Raw genomic sequence first — 25,857 nt, 5'->3', positions numbered from 1 at the left:
AATAACAAGATTCAACATTAGTCAGTGTTAGCATGATTCAAGCGCTCAGACCTTAAAAATGACTCAGACAGTCAGATCCTACGCACAGTGTCACATGCAGAACTGAAAGATAAGAGAGGTATGAAAAATGCTGTGCCATAAAATCAGCCAATCTGTCCATCAATCAGTCCATCAGTCAATCCACCCATCCATCTATCCATCTCTCTATCTATCCATTCATCCATTCCTATTACCCCGTTTCTCTTTTTGCTTTATCTACTTTGGGAGCCTTTTAGTACCAGAAACCATGGAATTACCTTTCAATTTGATCACATTTTATCAGGAAAGCTGCAGGGATTCATTGGATCAAACCATCGTTTCCAGTTTTCACTGCTGTCTGCACCTGTTAGAACATATCTCCTCAAATCCTCTGTACTCACTTCTCCTCTGTTCAACTTGAGTCATACTCTTTACCCCTTAGTTTGTCTTGCCACTTGTATTGTCTCTCTTGCCCTCTTCTCTTCATCTTTTGCACTCCCTTCTCTTCTTGTTCCACTTCTATCATCAAAACTACCCTGGCATTTTCCCTTGTTCTCTCCCTCTTCACTGGCATTCGGCTTCATCCTTCTTTTAAATGCACAAGCACAGAGACAAGTTCAGACGAAAAGACGAAGCGAGAGAAAAAGAAAGAGAGAAAGAAAAAATAGACAAATCTAATGGCTATCATCCAAAACAAAGGTGAGAAAATACCAGAGGAAGCCAGTGGTACCCCTCAGCCTCCTAGCAGATACACCTATGGCATCAATTTGAAGCTCCTATGTTGCTTCGTTCGCATGTTATTGCTTTCACAAACTTGAGTGTTCACTTCACCTGAATGTATGCCCACTCACAGCCTGCTGGGTGAGCGTGCAAAAATTGAATCTTTACTGAAACATGAGCTGCAAAGTAGAGCCCTATATTATCAAATGTCAAATATTTACTGATCTAATGGTACTGGCATTTATAAAGCTGATTAATAAAAAACATTACATTTTTTTCTCGACCACAATTTTCACATCAAACATCATTTTCATCCCTCTTCATGCACAAAACAAAGATTCTCCTGTGCAACAGGCACTGAAACCAAACCATTTTTCACATATGAGAAATTAACAAAAACTCTTTTAGACACGAAATTATTTTATACTTTTATCAGTATCGTACTGACTTTGGCTTTTCTGATATGCTGACCAGTACTGCTAAAAGTATGGACATACAGTATGGTAGAGCAAAAAGTATTCATACACAAAAACAGATCTAAGAAATTAATTTGATAATTTACACAATATCATTGCTAAAACTAAAAGAAGGAAGATTCTACATGTGAAAATCTCTTCTTCTTCTTCTTCTTCTTTCTCCTCATCCTCCTTCTTTGTGATCTTCCCATTTTTGTCTGCATGATAATTCCATCTTCAACATCCTTTTTCTGGTATATCCACAATCCCTCCGAAAACCATCTCAGCCTTGCCTCTCTAACTTTGTCTACAAACCTGTCAACCTGAACCGTCCCTCTGACGTACTCTGTATTTCTAATCTTATCCATCCTGGTCACTCCCAGTAAAAATCTTAACATCTTCAACTCTCCCACCTCCAGCTCTTCCTTGTGTCTTTTTGTCAGTGACATTGTCTCCAAGCCGTACATCATAGCAGGTCTCGCTACTATCTTGTAAATCTTCCCTTCATTCTTGCTGCTATTCTTCTGTCACAAATCACTCCTGACACTTGGTGGTCAGAAACCAAGAAAAAAAACCATGAACATAGCACCAGCTACTGTACACTGGACAATATTTAGCTAAGTAAGAGATATGTAGTTCTGACTGATAAAAGAGCAAACCACTTTGATGGATTGTGAGATTCAGATGAGAAAAACATCAACACAAAAACAAAATGCCTTTAGTAGTAAAGGATGTATACAAACAAAAGAACAAAGTCTGTGTAACAGTGCTAATTGTGTCAACTAATAATTTTCTTCATTTTTTTTTGTCAATGGCGTTTTTATGATGAAAACAAGACAATAACTAAATAAAAACTAATGTGCAAGGACTAAAACTACAATAAAGAGTGTCAATTTAGCTCAGTGGGTTTTTCGGTGACTATATGCCACACGGCCGGAGAGTATTGGCCCAGGTTTGATTCTGATCCATAGCTCTTTGCTGTTTGTCTGTCCCTGATTTCTTGTCAAACTTCAGTAAAACTATCCAATAAATGCTAAAAAAAAATCATTATAAAATGTATTGATATTTTTGTCAATAACTAAGAACAAGACCAAAATATTCTAGAGAGACAAAATCCAGTCAGAAGTAATTAGTTGTGTAGAAAGGCATGGTGAGTTTTTATGTGATCCAATCAGAAATAATCTTCTTGTGCGGTAAGGTTAGACGGTGTGGGAGAGGGGTTCTAATAACTCCTATGGTCTCTTTTTTTTCTTTTAATTATCATTGTCAGTATCAGTCTTAAAATCATGTATCAGTGAGTCTAAGGAGCTTGGAAAGAAAACGTCTGAACTTCTTTAAGTTTCTTGAAGACGTTTCACCTTTCACCCGAGAAGCTTCTTCAGTTCTAAGAGTAATTGGTGGACAGTCCCAGATTTAAGCCCTATGGGAGTGTCCACAAGAGGGTTGTGGGCCCCCTATAGATCCTCTATCTGATCACATGATCCAAGGTGTGAAAACGGGTGTGGGTCAAATCAGTCAAGGTTTCAGGCGAACCCATCGTGAAACCTAGCTCCACCCTATCATGTGATTTACTGAGGTCAAATGGCCCGGCCACCTCCTCTGTGTCAGTCAGTGTTGAAAAGCGACAGTTTGGGTTACTAAAATGTTAACCACATTTTTAATGTCATGCAAAAAAATCACAAAATCACAATCCTAAAAAAGCATGAACTGTCTTGGTTTGAATGTGCTGGTCAGCTGGACCCTTTAAGTTTGCATGTTAAGACTGCGTGTAGCTGTCTATTTTCCTGTAGGACATGTACCCAGCCTTTTTTCCTATGGTGATATGATGAACCACTGTGCTACTTGGTAAAAAGTTTTTTTTTAAAGTGATATTTTTCTTCTTTTCTGCAAAGTAATGCTGCTCATCACAATAATGTGCAGCTGGCAGAATTTTTGAATAATAAAACTCGAGAAATAATTAGAATTTCTTTCTGCAGCTTAGTTGTTTTTTTCACTCTTTTCTGTCCCCCTCGTTTTCTTTCTATCATCATTTTTTTCACTATACCTGCCTTCTCTGACCCACACATAGCCGCCTTTCACGGAATATAAAAAAACAACCTTTACATATTCATAAACTGGAAATCAGTATTCCCTTAAGACAATTCTATGAATCATATTTCACTTTCAGTTCTGTTCATTTATAGCATCTTTTTTTTTTAAAAAAAAAAACCCTCACTGTTACTTACTGTTTGACACACCACCTAGTTACTCTTTATTTTCACCACCTCGTCTTTTCTCTTCCACCATTTCTTCTCAATACCAGAGTCTATTTATTTTCATTCTTGTGCTCTTTTCTCCATTTTCTTTCCCCCTCCCATCTTCAGGGAGCCAAAAATTCTTTGAAATTTAAATCGGATTGGAACATAAACATTCTTCTATAAATCCAAAGACGGTTTCATGATAGGAAGTATGAGCTAACGGAGTAAGAGAGCCAGAGAGAGGACCGTGACAAAGAGAAAATCTTATGATTTGAAAAATACTGGAAGCATCAGAGGAAACTGTGATTTTTAGGTGGCTCTTTGTGTGACAAATCATTCTGACGCTAATCTGTCAGCTGTCGATCTAGCATCACAACTCATCTTCAGCTGCTGCTGCTGCAATCTTGTGGTCCTCTGTAGGAAAAAAAGTTATAAATTCAAAGCCAGGCCAGGTGCTATGCTGAGCTGCAATTGGCCACAAGGCTAAAAATATGTAAAGCATGCTGACTCATTGGGTGATTAGTTCAGTTCTCTGAGATTTTTTTCTGCTTAGCCAAAGTAAGACAAACTCACAGATGGCTTTTCATGTTTTCGTGACAGTTATAAGGTATGTCCACTACTGAGATTAGTAAGCTCAATTCGTGGAAGTTAAGATAAAGTCCGCTTAAAGTTAAATAAACCGTCTCCTCTATTGAGGTTTTTCACAAATACAGTTAAATCCTTGCAGTTACATTGGTATTTGCAAAGTATTTCTGCATTTCATAGCTGTGTGGACATTTAGGTTCCTATGTGGGGATGTTCTACAAAACTGCTCCTCTTTAAAATTTGCAGAGTTGGAACTATGCAAACAGCAAAGCTGACTGCATCATATCAAAGCCTGATTAGCACGGTGTCCTTTAAGAAATCTGTGCAAATTAGACAAACAGAAACATCAGTTTTAACACCTTCTCACATGTGTGTGTGTGGACTGACTCCAATCATACACACTAGTAGCAACCACAGAACTGAATGTCCATTTATCACAAAGAGCAGCCCACATAAGTAAATTTGACATTTAAATACTCCCACAGTACTGTCTTCCACTGTCCACAACCATTTATAAATATGGCAATATCTAAGGAATAAACCTTTATTGTAGAAAAGAAAACATGTTTTATTTGTGCCTTTTCAAAAGAGGATTGCTTATGAGTATCTTGCCAGGAGGATGAAAACCAGCACGTGCATCCTTGCATGAAAGCCCATGTTCACCTTTGCTTAAAAGCGCAGTACAAATTGTATTAAATCGACTGCACCCACACATTACAGTAGGTGCTCTATGACACACACGTGGCCAGTCGTTGTCATGCTGAAAAATAAAGTCATTGCCAATAAGACACTTTCCAGATGGTTTTGCATGAAGGATCAAAATCCGATGGTACATCTGTGTTAATAATTCCATCTATTTTGAAAACCACGACAGAGCCTCCACCATGTTTGACAGATGGCTGTAAACTCTCACTGTTGTAGTTCTGACCTCCTCTGTACATATTGAATCTTTCAGGTCCTTCGTCCCATGTCAGGTGTTTTCTGGATTTTTTCTTATTTGTTAAAGACATGCCTTTCAGATAATTTTCATCTGCTGTATTGTAGGCCTACAGTTTTTACCCCTCCACCATAAAAGGCTGATGTGGTATTGTCATCCATTTGTCAAGCCGGCGAGTGGTGTTGCCACCCAAGTTTGTGATGAGACAATGTAGGATTGTTAAATTTATCCCACAGGTGCAGCTACTAGAAGGCTGAGGAGTAGCGCTGGCAGCCACCAGAATTCTTTTTGTTTGCCCTCCACATGTTCAGTTTTATTTTTTTGAGAACACTGGACATCCTATGACTTTTAGAATCACCCTGATGATGCACAGATTTTATTTTAAGTCTGTCAAACTAAAGAAATTGGAAAAAAAACATGTGTTTTGTGATAAACTGGTACCAAAGTACCTAAAGACACAATTTGAAACTGGTTCTTTGCTACATCGTTTGTTTTATTTAAGCGCCCGACTGGTTCATCTTATGAGTTAGGTGCTTTTTTCTATGCTTGAATGATTCATAATTGGTGATTGGAGCACGGGTGCTAAACTTCACATATAATAAAATAAGAGAACATTTCCAGTTAGGTCCAAAATGGTGGTACCAAGCATTAACAAATGACATGTTTTTCTCACATTTGTATGTGCCTAGCCACGCAACACAGCTGACATAACACTGATAAGAGATCTTTGAAGTATCTGGAAACTGCATTATTCCTTCTTGAACAGAGGTAATTTACCTCTAGCTGCTGTGCCAAGATAATTTGACTGAGACCAGACACTGCATTAAATGCCCACATCCTCACATCACAATCCCAGCAGGGCACCAAAAACCTCAGCTCCACAATGTCAATTTAACAGAGCTAGTTTGACAAGTAGACAAGCTACTGTGTAAATCTATGCTCTGACTTGACTTTGCGGTAGGAAAAGTTAGTTTAAGAGCATGAAGGGAAGTTTTTTAAATGTGATAGAGAAGGCGAAACCCCCTCTGCTTTCTTTCTATCGGGGGTCTGAAGGAATGTGTACTCATTATTTTCAGTTTCTGAATTTTCCCAGTTGTTTCTTGTATTTTCCGAGTTCTTGCTCTCTGTGTGAAAAAGTCTTTCTTCCATCCCAATCGCTTTACTGCACTGTGTGTAAGCAGCTGCTTTTGTGGATGCTTTTTGGGTGCATTCACACTAAGATATCAAATAAGCAAGAGAAAGTTTCCAATCAGGCAAAAAAAAGTCAGTAGTAGAGAATCGCAGAGGGAGGCAGAAAATGATGGAGGAATGAGGAGATGAGGAGCTGTGGACAACTGTTTGGAAAAGCAATAGAAAGAGTTTTTCTTGACAGACCTGTAGTTTAGAGAAATGTACAGAAAGAGAGGAGGTTAAGAAGAGTGTCTGGAGGGAAAGAATGAAACAAACACTGTTTCCATCTTATCATATTCTCAGTCTTTGTCTGAAGAAATGAATAACAAGCAACTTTTTTCTCTATCCAAAAATGAATCTTCAAATCTTCAAGTGATTCTTGGTCAGCCATTTAGCTAAAAGTTTTTAAAAGACTGATGCATGAAAAGAAGTGTTATTTCCTAATGTAGGAATAAAACGGAAAGCTAGAAGAGAGCATCATTTGGTTTTTGCCTCTCATATCAAAGCGCTTTCGTCTCTGTACTTTGATGTATCTGTTGGAGGGGAAAAAAAGATTCTTTTGGAGGCATTTCAAACTCTGGCTTTTTACCAGCCAGCCTTTCCACCTTGATGTGTCTGAAACAAACAAACAATTTTTTATCTGTATTTTCAGGAAGTGTATATTCCGTATTACTGCTCAGCAAATACCCAAAGGGGGCAAAAACAACAAGAGATTTTCTGGATAAATGCCAGCTCAGATGTTCTAAAAAAATGACAGCCAGCCATTCAGCCAGCCGTTTACTCTGCCAGTCAACCAGTGTGGAAAGGAGTGCCAGGGGCCTCGTGTCTGAATGCTGCACACATTACATCTAATGATGTATGATGTTTTGAAATGTAAAATATAAATCAACTGCTATGCCTAAGGGATAGTGCTAAATAAGAGAGAGTTAGAAATGGCTGTTACTATAGATCTGAATCTTGCCTTGTAAACTCTGGATCTGAGGTGATATTTCAGCACCGTCTCCAAGTAGAAATGCTTACATGTTGTGATAATTTATTTATCCCAGCAGGAAAGTAATTGTTTGGGCGTTTTAGTGAATCAGACTACAAGCCTCTTATACAACAGCAGTCGCATGAATTTTACAGTATAATGAGGATGATGCCAAACATCCTGATGACCTTGGTGAAAGCAGACCCAGTTGTTTTGCTCTGGATCATAACAATACCTTGCTGCACAGGGTTTAGGTACTTTGCTTTCAGCTTAAAAACACATCATTCTAATTGTTTACTGTTTATATGAGCTGATTAGTTGAATTAGTTGAGCTTGGGCTTAGCTTTTTGTTTAGGACTGGGTTCAAATCCACTGGCTGGTTGGGGCCTTCGTCTATGGAGGAAAGACACAGCATGTTCTCCCTGTGTCTGTGGGGGTTCTCTCCAGGAAGTCAGAGTGCCTGGAGGGCATGCATGTTAGGTTAATTGGTGACTCTAAAGGGAATATACAGTAAGTGCAAATGGTTGTCTTTCCCTCTGTGTTATGCTGGGCGTACACTGTGCGATTTTTGGCCCATTTTGAGCCGATTTTTGAGTCGTGCGACTGTTTTGGCGATCGGCCCGATTTTGGCCTTCATCGTGCGTCGTGCATCGTGTAGTATACATGGGGTAACGAGAAGCGATTAACACCTCACGACCAGCTCCCGATCATCAATCGCTTGGTCGTGAGGATTTCAAACCTCAAACCTCACGACGGTCGCGAGGATTTCAAACAGGTTTGAAATCCTCGCGACCGTTGTGAGGGTTTCACCGCAGCTTCTCACACTGTGCGTGCGCAAACACAAATGTCAGCGGAAAGACAGCGCAGCACGGCAGTGCAGCGTGTGATCTGGGCACAAGCGATGGAGGCACAACTTGTAGAACTTTGGCAAGCTCACCCGAGCCTTTTCGATGTGGCCTCACAAAATTATCACGACCACAACAACCATGAAAATAGTTGGATCTACATTGCTGTTCAATCACAGCTGCCTGATCAATGTTTTTCATTAGCAATTTAGCAAAGTTGATGGTGGTGGTGTGAGTGAAAGACAGAGGGAGAGCGAGCGACAGAATATCTGTTATAACCTTCATTTTATGGACGCACAGTTTGAGCACTCAGGTTGCATCAGAGCATCGGGCGGTATAGTGTGAGACCCTGCATCGTGACCTACAAACTTCTAACCCCTGCGAGTCAATCGTACAGTTTGAGCAGGAGCTGAATCGCGCGACTGAAAAAAAAATCGCACAGTGTCTGCCCAGCATAAGGTCTGTGGCAGACTGGCGATCTGCCCAGGTCATACCCCACCTCATGCCCCATGACAGCTGCGGTAAGCTATAGCACCCCTGCAACCCTGAATTAATAAGCAGAGAAAAATGAATGCATGTGTTTCTTTGCACTGACATTTCTAAGTATATGCAAAAAGATAAATGTCTCAACCTAAACAGTTTAAAGGATTACTTTACAAATTGGTGATTAAAGAAGAATAAAATCTGGTATCTGGTAAAGGTATATGTTTTAGTTTTCTTGAAATACTTCAGACATAACTGTTATAATATACATAAAACCTTGTTTAATACCTGGATGTTAAACTTTATTGAAATATCAGGGAGGTCAACCACTGATCATTTTAGTGGATCTAAAAGTATTTGTGGCTGGCACAGTGGTGCAGTGGTTAACATTGACAAGACACTGCAAGATGGTCCTGAGTTTAAACCCAGTTGGGGGCTTTTTGTTCTTCCCATATCTGGATGGGTCCTCTCCGGATATTCCGACTTCCTCCCACATTCCAAAGACATGCACTGGGTTTGGTAAATCTAATGGTGTATGTCTCTATGGGTTACCCCGTGACAGAATTGAAATCTGCCCAGGGTGTACCCTGCTTCTCCTGCTTTAACAGCTGGGATAGGCTCCAGCCCCTCGTGACCCTGAATTGGATAAGTATAGGAAAATGGATGGATGAAATCATGTGGGCCATTTATTTGTCAGTGGTGCCTCGGTAAGTATTCGATTTTGGGAACCGAAGAAGCATATGAATAGCTAATGACATCAGACTTAACAGACAGATTACTAGGCGACCACCAACCACACAACACCATCCAAAATAATCATTAGAAAACATTAGGATAAGCACACCTTAACATATCGCCAATAATATTACTAGAAACCTGACTATTTTGCTGTACTGGAGATGACTAACATCAGAAACTGTTCCTTTGCTTTCTTTGCTTCCAATTTGGAAGCATGGATGGCTATATTGCACGTTTAAAATAGAAACAACATTGTGGGTAGCAATGGTAAGCCAGTCATGGGTGCACACGTCATTCAGATTGTGTTATCCAGTAGAGATGTGTTTTGAATTGTCATGTTGATTTTTGTTTGTTTCTTTTGTTGGAGATCTGTTTTGGGACCCCTACAGTTTCATTCTTTTATTCCCTATTTCTTGCTTTTTTTCCTGCTGTAGTTTCTAACCCAGTTTTCACACTTGCTTTAATATTCTGTCACAATATAAAAAAATATATAAAAATAAATAAGTAAGTCAGATGTTTCACCAAAATGAAACTTCTGTGATAAATCCCAGAGTGGATTCATGGTTAATTTAACTGTTACTGTGGGTATCTGAAAAACATGTGAGTGGGAATTCAGGCTTTATTGTAGACAGTGGCATATACCACATGTGGGAATGTTCAATGTAGAATAGTGATCAAAATGCACACCTCACAGAGACGACTAATGACAGCTCAGCTGCAGCCTGGCTACATGTAAACAGTTTTCTTTGGTTTTTTAATTCTCTTTTTTTTCTTCCATCCTGATATGGAGCCCCTCTGCTCTATTTCATCTCCGTTTCGATCTGTTTTCTGTCTACCTGTAACTTTTTTCTTTTTATTACTTCATCTTTTCTTCTGTATCCCCACACCACCCACTGTGTCTCAGCAGTAACAGGTGTTTGGTGAGGCGGGAGGCCCGCGGATCTAAATGTTCTCATCAGTCCTAGAGTCCAGCCCAACAGCTGAACTCAGCATCAGTCCACAGTCTGCTACAGCAGACGCTGCTCCTCCCGGTCGCTTTCATTTTTGGAAATAACACATTTTTTTGACTGACTAGCTACAGTGGAACCTGGGGAACAAACAAGGTTGTGTGCATTGCAAATATAAGGTTAAGTCACAGGCAAGTTTTAAGAAAAAAAATGAATAGTTACAACTATAAATAAAGAGAAACGGCTTAGAAGCAAGTTCCAAAGCAAGGTTATTTTGCATATTTTGCCAAAAATTTAATGTTCTGATCATACTGAGCATTCATGCAAACGGCCAACAAGTGGATTAAGCTACAGGAGTAAATGTATTCTAATTTATTGTGACTGCTGTGGCTCCATGCTGATTGCAGCTGCCATTCTACAAAAAAAAAGGGGGGGGGGGAAAGACCTAGCCATAGAGCTTTTCAAGTTCTCTCTCAAACCTACAGGAGGAGGAAGTGTTTGATAATCACAACAGAAGTCTTCAGTAAAGCGTTCCATCAAATCTGCGTGGAAAAACACAGCTATAGATGAATAAAAAATAGCAAGGAAGAAAATGTAAATGCTTATATGGCAGAAATCATGTGTACTGTTCGAGTTTCTACGCTTGTTCAACTCTTATCATAATGTGAAAACTGTTCTCAACTTTGTGATGTGCTGGTGACAAGTTGAAGCAGCTTAGAGTATTATCAAGAATACAATAAGACACAGACAGACGGACAGAACTACCAACCGCAGAGGGACTTAGTTCTACTAGCTTTAGTATCTTCCATCTGTGTGTATTTGCAGTGTGTGTGTTAGTGTGTTTGAGTCCCTCGCTAGTCCTGTTTCTCTCTCTTTTCCTCAGCAGTCCTACCTTCCTCCCTCCCCCAATCTCTTTCTGTCTTTACTTCACTCCTTCCTTCCCTAGCGGTACTCCTGGATTAGTTCCATTGCCTGGTTATCTAGTGTTGGCCTATTTTTCCTCAGAAAAGTGTGATTTTTACTCTGCAGTTACTGAGAGTAGTCTAAGTTTTTGTATGTGCGTGTGATCTTCAAATGATGTCTGTAAGTACATTTTCTTGATGAGATATAATCCATTAGATGTTTCTCATTATTTTCTGAACTCCACTGGGTTTCTTTGTTACTGGAAGGCATCTTTATTCTTTGGTTGTGTACTTTCTGGTCCACTGTAGCATTTATATAAAGCTCAAACTACTAATGTATCTCTAGCAAGCTAGTAATGGAACAGTACGGCATGCGCTACATAGCCTATCCGATCGTTAAGTGATGACGTGACGAATCCTACTTCCGGGCCTAAAGTAGTCTGCGTTTAATATGGCTTTTGTGTTCTTAACATGTTTAATGTTTTGCATTTTCTTCTATTTAATCTCAAAAAGCTCCTAAAACAGTCAGTGATCACTGTTGACCTCCCTCGGCTTTTATTACCACTAATCATTTATTTAAGCTCAGTTTTTAAAACCTTAGGATGTAACTACAGCCCAGCCCATGCAGCAGTATATGAATGACTAACCTCGTATTGTGGATGGATTATCTCAGTTGTTCTCCTGGCTGAAGTTTGGTCCTTTTACAGCACCCTGCCATGCGATTACATTTGTTCCTGACCACCGAGAACACTCACGTTAACTTTTATCGAGTGGAAAAAAAGTTAGCTTGTTTATATTATGCTAACATAGCTGTGTCGCTAGCGGTCACGTAGCACATCATTATATACCAGCTAGCCAAACTTCAGTAACCTCTACAAACGTCACTGCTGTTTAGTTTTCTGTCTTCATTTATGTTGGAAGTGATAGCAGAGCTGTACGTTTTAATTTGTTTCCAAAACCCTGCAGTCAGGACATGCTATATTGTATTTAGATAGAAGCTAGCGAGCTAACTTCCTGCTAATTTCTAACTCCGTTAAATGTCATAAATTCCATTTTCATGGATGCCTGGATGTTAAACTCAATTGTTACACCTGGTAGAGAAGAACGCTGATCATTTTATTAAAGATGAATAAAACTTTAGACAGTTTTTCAACTCTCAGTAATGCCATAGTGATCGTTTGATATATGGACCTGCAGCGGAGTTTAGGCCCAGACACGGCTAGTGACGTCAGACTTAACAACCGGATTGCATTTTATATCACTGAAGAAATCAACAAACTGTATTTATATTGACCAGAGGTGTGGACTCGAGTCACATGACTTGGACTCGAGTCAGACTCGAGTCATTAATTTTATGACTTTAGACTTGACTTGAAAAAATGTTCTAAGACTTGTGACTTGACTTGGACTTTTACAGCAATGACTTGGGACTTGAATTGGACTTGAACCGGTTTACTTGAAAAGACTTGATATTTCACCCCAAATATAAAATTTAACATGCATATTATATAGAGATTGAAAATGTGACGTCATTCACGGGTAGAACCGCAAAGGATTCTGGGAACTCGTGGCAAGCGGTACTAGCGCACGCAGGCTTTCAATTAAAATCAGTTATACAGCGATAAAAAGAAACACAAAAATGTCAAGAAGCTGTTGTGTTATTAACTGCAATAGCCGGTTGCATGACAGCCACGGGAAGCCGACGGGTAAAGAGATCTGTTGTTATCGGATTACGTCGTTGAAGAGAAATTGTTCGAGCCATGTTTCCGAAGTAACAAAGAGGCGACTGGATTGCAGCCATTCAAAGACCAAATATAACGTCCCAGAACACTCCAGCTCACAGGTTAGTCTGCTCCAAGCATTTCCACAAAGGTCAGTCTGCTGTTGTAGTTAATGCGTCATTTTTCTTAACATAATTGGTGATATAGGTTACAAGCAAGTCTGGCGCTGAACAGAAATTGTCGCGCTATGCTCCTTTGTTTATTGTGCATAAATAGTGAATTGTCCTGACAGAATATTGTGTTTCGCTTCTGTTATTATGGTACATTGACAAAAACATATACTTTTATTCACAGGGTAAAACAGTTGTTTTGTATCACTAATTGCCCAGTACGATTACAGCATACAGTATTATTGTCACTGCTACATTTCTGTAATGAACCAGAAATTATTTCCACTACTAATTAATTACCATTGAGCTCAAAGGTCCTATTAATAAACGGTTAACGAATGTGTATTTATGACGACAGTTTGTGAGACTGGTAAACTTACGTACGATGGTCTTTCGTTCTACACGGTGCATTTCAAGGTCCTGTACCCATCCGTCGGTAAACTGTACCTGGGCTTGTTGCAGTGACCGGAAGTTACTAAACTTCATGAGTGTATGCACTCACTCCAAGAACCGTATGATTATAAATATGCATATAAATATGCTACGATGAGATAGCTGACTTCATCTAACTAGCAAATGTTGTCCAGGCTACGTTGGTGATACAGTTTTTTTAATGTGTATGATATTTTTGTCATGCGATTTTAAAGCCGGTCCTACAACCGCATCCAAGAATAACATGCAGCTTATCTCAGAACTGTTGGTGAAAATTATTCTTGGAGCTAGGTTTAATTGAGCTGCATTCTAAAGAGGTGCAATTTCACAATTTGTGTATATTTTCTAAGTTCACTATTTTGTCATGTGTTGAGAAAAACACAGATTTAAAAATTACATGGTCTAATATTTACATTTAGCATAACTGCAACATGCTTTTTTTTTCGTTTTTTTTTTTAAAGACTCGAAAGGACTTGAAATTCAAAATTTCAGACTTGTGACTTTACTTGGACTTTTACAACAGTGACTTGAGACTCGACTCTGACTTGCCTGACATTACTTGAGACTTGACTTGAGACTTGAGGATAAAGACTTGAGACTTACTTGAGACTTGCAAAACAATGACTTGGTCCCACCTCTGATATTGACTAATATTTTACACAGCAAGTGAAACAATCAGCTGAATGTGTTCAGCGTCACAGCAATGCATATATTTCTGAGCAGTTGGCACGTAATATACGTATCCAATCTGATTTGATAAAATTCACCAACTGCGTCATCATCTGCACCTGCTAACTACTCGTTAACACAAATATCTGATCAGTCATTTACATGGTAGCAACTCAATACATGTAGGAAGATTTAAGAAGACCAGCTGAAGTTCAAACTAAGGCATGAGAAAGAAAGGTGGTGTAAGTGATTTTGAACACGGTGTGGTTGTTGGTGCCAGACAAGCTGGTTGCTCAGGTTTAAAGAAAATGGTCAGAAAAAGAGAAAACATCCAGTGAGCAGCAGTTCTCTGTGTGTAAATGCCTTGTCGATGTCAGAGGTCAGGGAGAAAGGCCAGACTACTTCAAGCTGTTTGGAGGGCAGCAGTAACTAACATAACCACTTGTTGCACCTCTGAATGCGGTGAAATGGAAGACGGACATTATGGATGTGCGGCCGACAAATCTGCAACAACTGTGTTATGCTATATTTCCAGCACCTTGTTGATGTTACGAAGAATTGAAGCAGTTCTACAGGCAAAAGGGGCGTCTGACCTGGTACTAGCAGGGCATACCTAATAAAGTGAGTGTATCTTTGACTAATTTTCACCAGTCATATCTAGTATAATAGAATATGAGTCAATACATGTTTATATTTCATTGTATGCTATGATGTAGTAAGTTATGCCAGACAGACAAAGAAAAATAATAGACATACATAACTACAGAAAATTACTTCATATGATAACATTGAATTAAGTTCATTGCTGAATTAAGTATTGAGTAATTATTCTTACAAACCCTGTTTTTTTGCATAAATTTCTAATACAGGTAAAATTTTCAGGCAAAAGGCTTCAGTCTGATCAACACGAGCGCTATTGTGGACCTGCCATTAAAACTATTGCAATGTTATAATTTTAATTAAACCGAGATCAGTCACATTTTGAGAACTAAATGCTCCACCGACTGTTTTGCTTTCATTTGTTTTTACAGGTGAAGCAGTTCATAAATTTCCCTTTGGTTAATGTCTCTTTACTTTGAAGTAATCATTTGGTTTTCATTACAAATTTTAATCTGTACAGCTATGTTAAAATCCATGTGATTTCCAGACTGCAAACATAAAAAATAAAAAGTAAGATATACAAGTAACATTTTGAAAAATTTAAAACACGAACAAATGAAGCGCAGAAGAGGAATGGAGTCGTAAAAACAGAGCAGCACAGATGGAAATGTAGAAAAAAAAGAGTGAGATGAATAAAAAAGTAAAGCTGAGGAGATGGAAAACAAGGAGAGTGGGAGAGCATGACTGAAAGCAAAATAAATGAACCGGGAAGTTAAGGTTAGTGAGCAATGAAGCAAACACGTATTATTCAACACTGGTAGTTGAATATGTGTGTGTGTGTATATGTGTATATATTTGAGTTCATGTAAATCAATGGCATAAACAAATACACAATAGCCAAAAACTCTGGTTCTTAAGACAGGATGAGTACCACTTCAGGGTTTAATGACACTACAGGAGACACAGTTGGAGATATATTCACATTTTTCCTAACTTTTATCTTTGTATAATGCTAAGATGCTCACTCTTAATTATTTCTCCTCCCCATCTTGACCAGGAAGTGGTCCTTGTCCTTTATATCCCAAAGTCTTATTAGACTCTCCAGGTGCTCCTTTTTCATCATATTGCATTGTGGATAAGAATCTTAACATCCAATTTGACTAAAACAGCGCAAATATATAATTTATTTAACAGATACAAACCAGTATAACAGGTCTGCATTAACGCTATGTTCATTTTAGGTGCTTTGAAGGTTTTTGCCAGTGCATTGCACTCTGTCTGTCAGTCTGTTCATATTAAGATGACCTCCAGCTAACCTTGGGCATCAGTAATTACTTCCGTTTATCCAGGCAAAATCAGGACACTGTTAATTCTTTAGTACGCGCTTGGGTTTTGTTGTAGTTGTACATTACTTGTGGCTGATGTGATAGTATAGATAACTGTTGGCAGCAGTTGTATAGTGTCGTTGTGATGACAATTTTTGCAGTGGTCAAAGCAAATCCACACAGCTTCTTCCTGTGCTTTCTTTGATAATGAGCTATCTGGAGAGCTGGAAGCTGTCTAAATGTAGCAAATATAAGTAGCAAAAGTGTACAGTCAGAGTCAGCCTGCAATTACGTGTCACACATTAAACATGTAGCACATATGGCTCGAGTCGCTTCTATTGTTTTGATGCGTTTTAAAGAGCCACACTTGTCTCTGTTCAAAGCCAAGTGTGCTGAAGCGATGTAAGTGTCAACAGCTAGGGAAGCTATCTAATTCATTCAGAACAGGACTGGTGTTCCAGCCTGCACAGAGACCACATGTGCACATGGCTCTTGAATTAGATCATGGCTGCAAATGTACCTAGAGCAGCATTTCAACTTTCTTTCCATATCTAACTTATGAATTCAGGTTTAATGATGATGTTAACTTGGAGGACATATAAAAATATGTTATGATGCAAAGAGCAGGGTAACATATGAATCAACATCTTTCTAATAGAATGAGAGCAAAGAGTAAAATGGGTTTTTACACAATTATAATGTGCACAGGACTTCAGTTATCTAATGAATCATGTGTAAAATGTATTTAGTTCTTTTTTATCATTAATAACAGGGAGACTGATCAAAGTGCAGTCAGAAGGAGGATGATTTGTAAATCTTTTATCGTGATCGTGACAGGGGAGATAAAGTTGTGATATAGGTATGCAGTGTTTTCCCTTCTCCAAACACAACACTTCTCATTCGTATTAAAGATTTCTATTTTCTCATATCTGTCCAAAGAAAAAAACCCTGTTCTAATACTTCCTTGTTCTTGAAATAATAACAGGTTACACACTCACTGATTCTACTAGGGTTGTCAAAAAAAGACGGATACCATTTTATACTAAAAATAAATATTTGATAGATACTCATCCCACAGTATCATGCAGCAGTATTGGTACCAGCAATGCAAACCTACAAGCACACAGCTCCTCCTGTCACAAGTAGCTGAGGTAGTTTAAATTCACAACACCAAATTTTCAGGAGGCCAGTAGAGCTCCCATTTCAACAACAGAGAAACGGCTATCATAAATATTAGCCTGGATGGTGCACACATTAACATTAGCAATTACCTGATAACCACATAAGCTGCTTGTTATCATTAAGATAACAGCTAGTGGCTATGGCTAATAATAAAGCAGTGATGTTAATGCTGCAGCTAGGTAGCAAATGTTATCATTCCTGCCCATCTATGACGTTAATAGAGAATGGTAATTTAATAGCATAACACAGTTATGTGTTAAAATAACGTTGTTATTCTTAGCCCCCAAGTGAGAAATCTAGCAGCAACTACACAGAAATAGTGGCAACTTATCATACCAATTCTTTTATAATCAGTAATATAAATATTATCCCAACTCACCAGAAACACAGCACTACCACAAAAAAACCCCACCAACTACCTTTACCTGATACTAACTTATAAGTAAGTCTTTCAAAAAAAGTTTTACTTTCCTTACTATCTCACACTAGGAACAGTCAGCTAGAATTCACGTAGCTGAAATGAATACCAGTGGGACAGGATTCACCAGTGGGACAGGATTCACCAGTGGGACAGGACTGACAGTGATAAAAGGACTTAAAAAATACTCAAAACTAGTCAAAACTAATAGCTACAGTACTCAAGAATTTTCTTCTCGACTTCTTCTTTCATATTGTAGCTGCAGCATTTTGTTAACATTTGAAATTTCTATATAAAATAAAGTAAAAATAAATCTATACATCTATCTACCCCTTCTCTACCGTTGCTGACGCACAACTGAGGTTGGTAAGAAGAGGTCACAGATGCCAGGTCAGCCCTTCTTCTATATATGAGATTGAAGAATTCCCCGTACGCATGATCCAAGGGCAGTTGGAGGGGTGGCTGCTAGAGAAAGATATATCCTGTGTCTTCTGTGTTCTTCTTTCTGAACAAAGAGAGGGCAGTCAGCTCCTCTTGGCTGCATCCCACTGTCCATGTAGGCAGCCTGATGGGTTCATATCAGCACTAGCTGAGAAGAGGAGAGGGTTTTAGGTCAACCGGCCGATGACTGGCCTTGTGGAACTCAGATAGAGAACGGCCGGATAATTTAAATCAGCTCTTGTATGTGCAGGCTTAAATATTTCATGTAAAAACATGACTTACTCTCTTTTATAAGCAAAAAATAGGATAGTGGCTGAATTCAGTAGCTGCTAACACCCAGCTGGAGCCAAAGGAAGCCTTACAAGCAGGGCTGAAGCTTTGCCTGTACTGACACACACCAGGGAGAGCCCTAGGGCACAAAAGACTGCTGGCCAGTGGTCTAAATTCAGCAATATGCTGCTTGTCCCCAGAAATGTCTGCACTATTCAGAGGAGTAGAGAAGTGCTAACATCAACAGAAGAACTGAAAGAGAAAAAAGTGACCCTTCATCTCCCAGCTTAGTCACTTGATCTAAATGGCGCTGGGAATGGACTCCCTGCTGCAACTCACTGCACTTAAGTTCAGAAGCTCTAGGAAAATCCAATATATCACCCTTGCACTGATGTTTTGTGTTGAAGGTTCAAAAAGGAAATACTGTTGGCATGTTTGGGTAGTGGTCAGAGAATGTGGGACCCAAATAACTCCAGGGCTAATTATCATCACTGACAGAGCGACCAGGCTGGCAAAATGCGGCAGCTGCCACAACGGGTCAGCTCACCTGCCAAAGCAGTTATCAGCAGCACAGTGTTTTAATTCTGTTAATAAAGGTGTAGTTCTAAGGTGCAACAAATGGATATATGCCGTCTTCTGTTGAGTCCCATAAGCATGAAGATGTCAGATCTTGAATTTTGGAGCATGCAAAAAAGGTGATAATCAAAGGTGATAACCAAAACTAAGATTTGTATTTCTTGTCTGAAGACATGCACAATGACATCAACGGAAGCTGAAAGCAAAGCTGTCGATTTACCAGTTGAGCTGCGTTCGCACCCTCACCTACGGCTACAAGCTCTGGGTAGTGATGAAAGAATGAGATCACAGATAAGAGGCAAACTAGCATTCTCTTAGCGATACGGTGAGGAGCTCAGAGTAGAGGTCCTACTGCTCCATATTGAAAGGAGCCAGTTGAGGTGTTTCAGGCATCTGACTAGGATGCCTGGAAAAAGGTGTTTAAGGCCTGGGGGCAGACTGGAGAGATTATATCTCTCAGGTGGCTTAGCTTGGAGAAGGTGGCCAGGGAGAGGGAGGTTTAACAACCTAAATCTGGATAAGTGGCAGAAGATGGATGGATGGATGAATGGATACATACAGAACACTTTATGTAAGTAAAGTAAATCTTAACTAGTCGGCTTTGCAGCTGCAGCGTTTAATATACTTTTAGTTTCTTTAGACATTTCATATGTTTAATCATTGTCCTCATTTCAACATGCTCAAGCTCATTTCACTCTTAAATCAGACCTATCCTTTAAAAGAGATTTTGTAAATTAACAGAGTAAAGGCTCTAATACGGCTATGCTGTGAAGTAGTCTCTTGAGCTAGTCTATCTCATGAGATAATCGTACCACAGTTCAATGAGGCCAAGCATAACAAAAGCCCAAACAAATCCCTCTTAGTCACGTCTGGTTGGTGTGGATGTAAAAAACAAGCAACAGGTAGAATAATGAGGTCGCATACACCAACGTTGCAAAAGATCCACTGAAATAATCATACACTAAGTACAGGCAACTACAACTAGCACGTGGCATACACAAATGATAAACGCAGAAGAGATAAAGAGGGTGACACTACTGACACAAAATCTTACTTTGAGCCTATAAAAACTTGGATTCTTTTCTTAAATTATTCTCTTTTCTTTGCCCATGGTCATTTTCAGCATGACAGCACACCAAGGATCCTTATGGTAGTATGCTGAGCACAAAAATGAGGCTGCATTTACAGTAAACCTCCACACAAACCAATCACGCTGTAGTCTATTCCTTGCTTATCCATCCACTAAAAAAAAAAAAAGTATTCTATTCAAACACTGACTCATAATACAGCAATGTGATGTTTTCAAGGAAAAACCCAATGTTATCCATAACTGCTCCACCAGCCTTAAACACTACTTGGTGCATTCCCAGCTCATCCCTCCTACACACAAGCAGAGCACTATGAATAAGCTTCCTACAGTTTGCCAGCTCTGTAGATGATGTTCTCTCTGCCCTTTTTGCAATAATATTACATTCTTTCCACTCACTAAATAGGGATGCTGCCAATTCATCAGTGGCTTATATATTCCTGCACATTTTTGTTGATCCACAGGGAACGCTTTTAGTTAACCACTATATAGTGCTGTTAAACCTAGTGAGACTTTCTCAGTTTGCATGCTACATTCAAATTAGCCAAAATAACAGCACTTCAAATTTTGCAGTGAAGTTGTGAAGAAAGAGGATGCTATATTCGGGCCACTGTTCCACTGTTCCATCTGTCTGCATGACTTTAAGCTACAATTAGGTTTTGGATCTTTGGAACAAGTGGGAGCTGGCAGTCGTTGCTTGATGAAGCCAACAAGACCATATTATCTAAAAAAGGCAGATACAAGATCCTGAGGCCACATGACCTAACACCCCTTTAGCCCTTAACTGAAAAATTGTGACCATAAAAATGATCAACACATATGTTCATATTATAGTTAGGACTCATTCCTTGACCTGATATCACAGGAGAACAGCACTCTTATCAACTGGAGAAAACCTGTTCACCACCTCTTACCAAGAGAGACTCTAGAGTGGAACAAAGTCCAGATGAGCTCAGCAATTTCTAGTTATTAACTCACAACCACATGTACTGGCTAAGAGTCCTTAACCACCAGAGGAGTTGCATTGGGGATCTCCACATCTGAATACCTGAGGCATTTAAACTGGATGTACTACTGCACTTTCTTACACCTACACACATTTCACTAAACACCTGCCCTATTTGCCAAACTTGCTTCTGTGACTTTGCCCTCTTGTAACTATTTTGAGATGCTGGAGGAGTTCCAGCACGTATCATAAAGGCATAAGTATAAGGTGGAGGTAAGTGGACTTCTATGGAGCAGCTGCACTTTATTCAGATTATGCTGAATTGGGAAATAAGCCAAATTTAATCAATGAAGCTCACTCCTGCAAGTTTTTGAACTCACTTTCAAAAGACAGTAGTCATTAGTAACCTGAAATCTTAGGTGATGAGTTGTTTATACACCATATCTTTGTTTCCTATACACTAATATGCAGAAACTAAAATATCTTATACTGTACCCCTCGGCGATGTGCTCCTTTAGGTTGTTCCCAACAACTGTAATATTAAAAATGTCTGCTTGGTTTATTTTCTTGTTATTTTACCTGTCTTAAAATTGACAGACAGATTAGAGCTAAGTCTTCTTCTAAATTTTGAAGAAAAGATGGCCAACAAAATATACAACGGTCCAAGTACCAAGTAGATATATGAACATTGCTGATAAATCAGGATGTGGAGGGAGGGAGATTAGGTTGGAAAGAGGGAAGACACTGAGAAAAAAAGAGGAACAGGAAACCACATCAGACAGAAAATGAAAGAATGAGTGCTAACCTCATTTTTAAGTTGCCAGGTGAGGGCTGTCCATCATAAACCGATACAATATCAAAGTCTTCCTCCAGCGCCAGAGTGACGAAGGTTAGCTGGATTCGGTTCCTCTCCCCTGTTATTATCAGCCATGTACAGTTGGCGTAGTTGGGATAACCATGGGGGAAACCAGGTGACTCTATGGTGCCATTCAGACCTTGGACTACACCACCACAAGACTCAGCTAGAAGAGAAAGAGATAAGACATGTAAGAAAATGTACATCCTGCATTAAAGTATACATTATACAATAAATATATTTTAAGGATACGATCAGGTTCCACGCATTCTTCAGATTTAGTTTTACACAGAGATTAGAACAGTATGATGAAGAGGGAATATGCAAACAATTCAAACTCCCATGACCAAAGTTAAACGCACATTCTTTTATACATTGTGCTCCACACCCTTTAGAAATATTGTAATGGATAGTATATCTGAAGCAAAAATCGAGCAGAGCTTAAATATGTGCAGTATGCAAAGCCCAGTGTTAACAAGCCCATGTCCTCACACACAACTCAAATATAATGCAGGACATGTCTCACAGCCTCCCTCGACACAGTAGCATATGCCATTCAAAGCTTTCATGCAAAGCACTTGAATATGAACACACATGGCATATATTCAGATTTCATAGCCTCCATCCTCTCAGTGTTGTCAGTCTCAGAAACATGATCATCCAGAAAAAAACCTACCACAACACATACACTCATATAGACTCATACATGCACAAAAATACTATATGAAGCTTTTTAAATCACATCCACTATGTGATCACATTGCTCGCTCAGTAAACTCCCTTGACATTAAACATTCACACATCAAACACTTGCAAATGTAAGACCTTGTAGAACCCTTAGACTTCCATCCATCCCATCACTAAATAGATGGATACGAATAAATGTAGACCTATATAGACACTTCTTACACTGTGTAATTTGTTAAGGAACAAAATGATGTGACATTGATCAGTGGAAACCTAAATCATCAACCCGTTGAGGAAAGGGTTCATAATCACAAAAAAGCCAAAATTAAGATGATTCAATTAGTCATGACTTAACTTTAGCACAGACACATGAACACACACAGTCCTCCAGTTAGAGTTATAGAAAAAATCTTTATACAATATAATTCATGCAATCCAAAGTTTGCAATTTCTATGTTACAATAGGTGTTTCAAACTTAAATATATACATGTACACATGAACATTATTTGCACAGACATATATACTAAAGAATTAAAATAGCTACCAGGCTAATTCAATATAATTCTATAATTCAATATAAGAAAAATATAGCTATTATAATTAAAGCTGTTTTCAAAATGTAAAAATCTAGGATCACTTAACAGAAGTAGTGGATGCTACTTAGAGTCACCAGGAAAGTAAATCAAACATGAAATAAGCTAAGTGAGGAATGCTAGCTGGAATACATTTAACAGAAAAACACATACTTGAGGCATGTGTTGTTCGTGGAAATAAAACAGCACACAACTTATGGTACAGAACTCCTAATCCAGTCCTTGTTTACTCTTGAAGAATATACAAGGCACATGAAGATGTGTGGTGCTGAGTGTGTGTCTGTGTGACACACATGAAAGCCAGTAGTAACTGTCAGAGAGCAATGGCCATGTATTTAACTGCACATTACTAAGAATGCAGTCTTTCACACAAACACAGACATGCACACACTCCATTCCCTGTTCACTGGGTCATAATCCAGTCAACCAAATGTTAGCAAAATGTTTGTGAGGCTGTTCTTGTGTGTTTTTGTCTTTTTCCATCAGGCTAATATCAGAAACTGCTCATTGAGTACATACCAGATGTTGTTGTATCTCTGAAGAAACAGAAAACACACAAATACGTAAATACCTACACACAAGCCCAAATGGACAAGCTGGCAGGAACTGAGAAGCACACATACATGTGCACTCACTAACTTCAAACCATCTGGAGTGTCCAGATTAATTTCAGATTGTTCTTCACTGTGTTTCCAACCCAGTTCACCTCTCCCCCTCAGCCGTATCTGTGTCTGTACCTTATTCTGTCTTCAGTTGTCTCTCTCTTTCTGTCTGCCATCTCATCTGCTGCCAGATCCCCCTCTTGAGCAGATGGGATAAGAAGAATTCAGCGGATATGCACATCAACCCGGATACCATATTGTAAGCATCATACTTGGGGCATTTCAGTAAAAAGCACTTTGTTTATCCTCTTAGATAATGCAGAGTTGAGGACTCCCTCTTCAGTTTCCCTCTTCAGTTAGGAAATCAGTAGACTGATTTCTACTGTTAGTAGTGTGTTCTTAGCTATGCTACCTATTTACATCATGGAAGTAAAATCCTGTAATTTGTTTTTTCAGAAGCAACTTCTTGTGGCCCACCAGTGAGCAAACAACTGTGGCCTGCTTTCTAACAAACACTGTAATTCCAACAACTTTTTTTAAATTTAAAAGTAGCATAAAATGAGCTTTTGGTTATCAGAACTTGCCAATAATATAAAAGAAAAAGGTTATACACATCAATTTCAATGTGCAAATGTGCTCTAATAACATAATAATAGATTGAAAAGATGGTATATTCTTCTAGTTCTACGTTAGTACCATGGACTTTACATAAAAGCTTGACACACCAACTCTAACATCACTGCTTCTGGACTCACATCTGGATTAGTATTGTGGCCAATCACCATTCTGGTTTTGCTGGAGAGGGAAGTTGAGCACTAAACAGTTTCATGTTTGTTCGTAGAAAGCAGAGACACTGATTCCTATCAAAGACTGTGATACTTTCATAGTATACAAACAAGTACTAGAATTTCATTCATCAAAATTAGAGTAAAAACGTGGCTCACAGTGTGTTAGTACATTAACTGCACAGCAAGCCATTTTATGTATCAAATTTTTGCATTAAATTATGCTCTGTCTTATATATATATCTATACATATGCTTGAAATAAATGATCAATCAATCAGTCAACATGCACCAGAAGTCACCGACCTTATATATCCAATGAAAATGTCCTGCTCATTGACTTCAACTAGCTGAGGTGAGACCTAGCTGACAGACACAGGCTAATCAGCACCCACTCTTCACTTAAATCGTCTACATTTCTAGTAATGCATAACTTTAAGCATCATTAGAATGGTAAGCTGAACTGCTGTCGTGAAGCAAAAAGCTAGTAGATATAGACCCTGAGTTTGCTATTTGCTAAGTATGACAGAATAAAAAAAAGAGATAGATCTGTGTGTGTGTGTGTGTGTGTGTGTGTGTGTGTGTGTGTGTGTGTGTGTGTGTGTGACAATTTCTGTGTGTGTCTATAAGTAGCGAGTGAAATAGCCACTTCAGACACAGGCGGATAAAAATGTGGTGCCGTTTGCACACTGTGTAATCAGGTGCTGACGTGAATGCAAATGCTAATATGCACACTGCCAGTCTGTTTCTACACAGGGCTAAGTCTTAGATGTACATTTTGTTTGCTTTAGATCCCACAGATTTGAGGATTTTACATGGTATTTGTGAGGCTTTTAATTATTATGCAAGCAAGCCTGCACGGCAATACTGCTGTGAGATACCACCGGTGAAAAAAAAAGAATGCTTGATGCTTTTCTTATTTGTAACAGGCATTCACAGGAACTGCACGACAAATGTCAGCAGGAAAGCCAGAGCAACTTGATGCTTTTCCACTTGTACAATAGTTTTTTGCAATGCGGAAAATGAATTATTTCTTAATCACATCCGCCCTCCATACCCAAACAAAATCTGCTTTGTTTGATAATGGTTTGACTGTGCAATGAAAAAATCTACATAGCAATCTGACAGACTGTTAAATTTTAGGTGCTGAGAAGCAGCAGAGAGGTGGAGAGCTGTAGTGAACTTGACCACAAGGTCCCTGGCTCATAAATCAAATGCTGGCCTCTTCTTTCCACAGCGTGCTGGGCCACAAATCAAATGCATCTTTCTAAGTTACGCTGTGTAGAACTATTGACTGCAGTGATTCAATACCAGCTATGAAAAAGTAGAGAGGAGAGGAGAGGAGAGGAATCTGTTGTCTGTTTTCCTGGTATCCTCTTTTCCTTTCCCTCGTTGCCTCTTCCCCCTCACTCTTCTCATGTACCACCCCCTCCCTCTTTTTCATTATCTCTGTGTCAGAATCATTGTGTCTCTCCCACATTATGTTTGTC

The 25,857-nt window shown here is 39.0% G+C and overlaps 1 protein-coding gene across 1 annotated transcript in view; it reads right to left on the bottom strand.

The window, feature by feature from the left end:
- The window catches only part of LOC120721224 (CUB and sushi domain-containing protein 1-like), a 412,254-nt gene that overhangs the window by 281,194 nt on the left and 105,203 nt on the right, over positions 1-25,857 (bottom strand). The window contains 1 exon segment of the mRNA XM_040011416.1: positions 21,650-21,866. Coding sequence (XP_039867350.1) covers positions 21,650-21,866 — 217 coding nt within the window.

Source organism: Simochromis diagramma, unplaced genomic scaffold (genome assembly GCF_900408965.1).
Source record: "Simochromis diagramma unplaced genomic scaffold, fSimDia1.1 OVJJ01000603.1, whole genome shotgun sequence".
Taxonomy (NCBI): domain Eukaryota; kingdom Metazoa; phylum Chordata; class Actinopteri; order Cichliformes; family Cichlidae; genus Simochromis; species Simochromis diagramma.
Note: the sequence above shows the minus strand (reverse complement) of the source record. Positions and strands in the feature narration are given on the sequence as shown.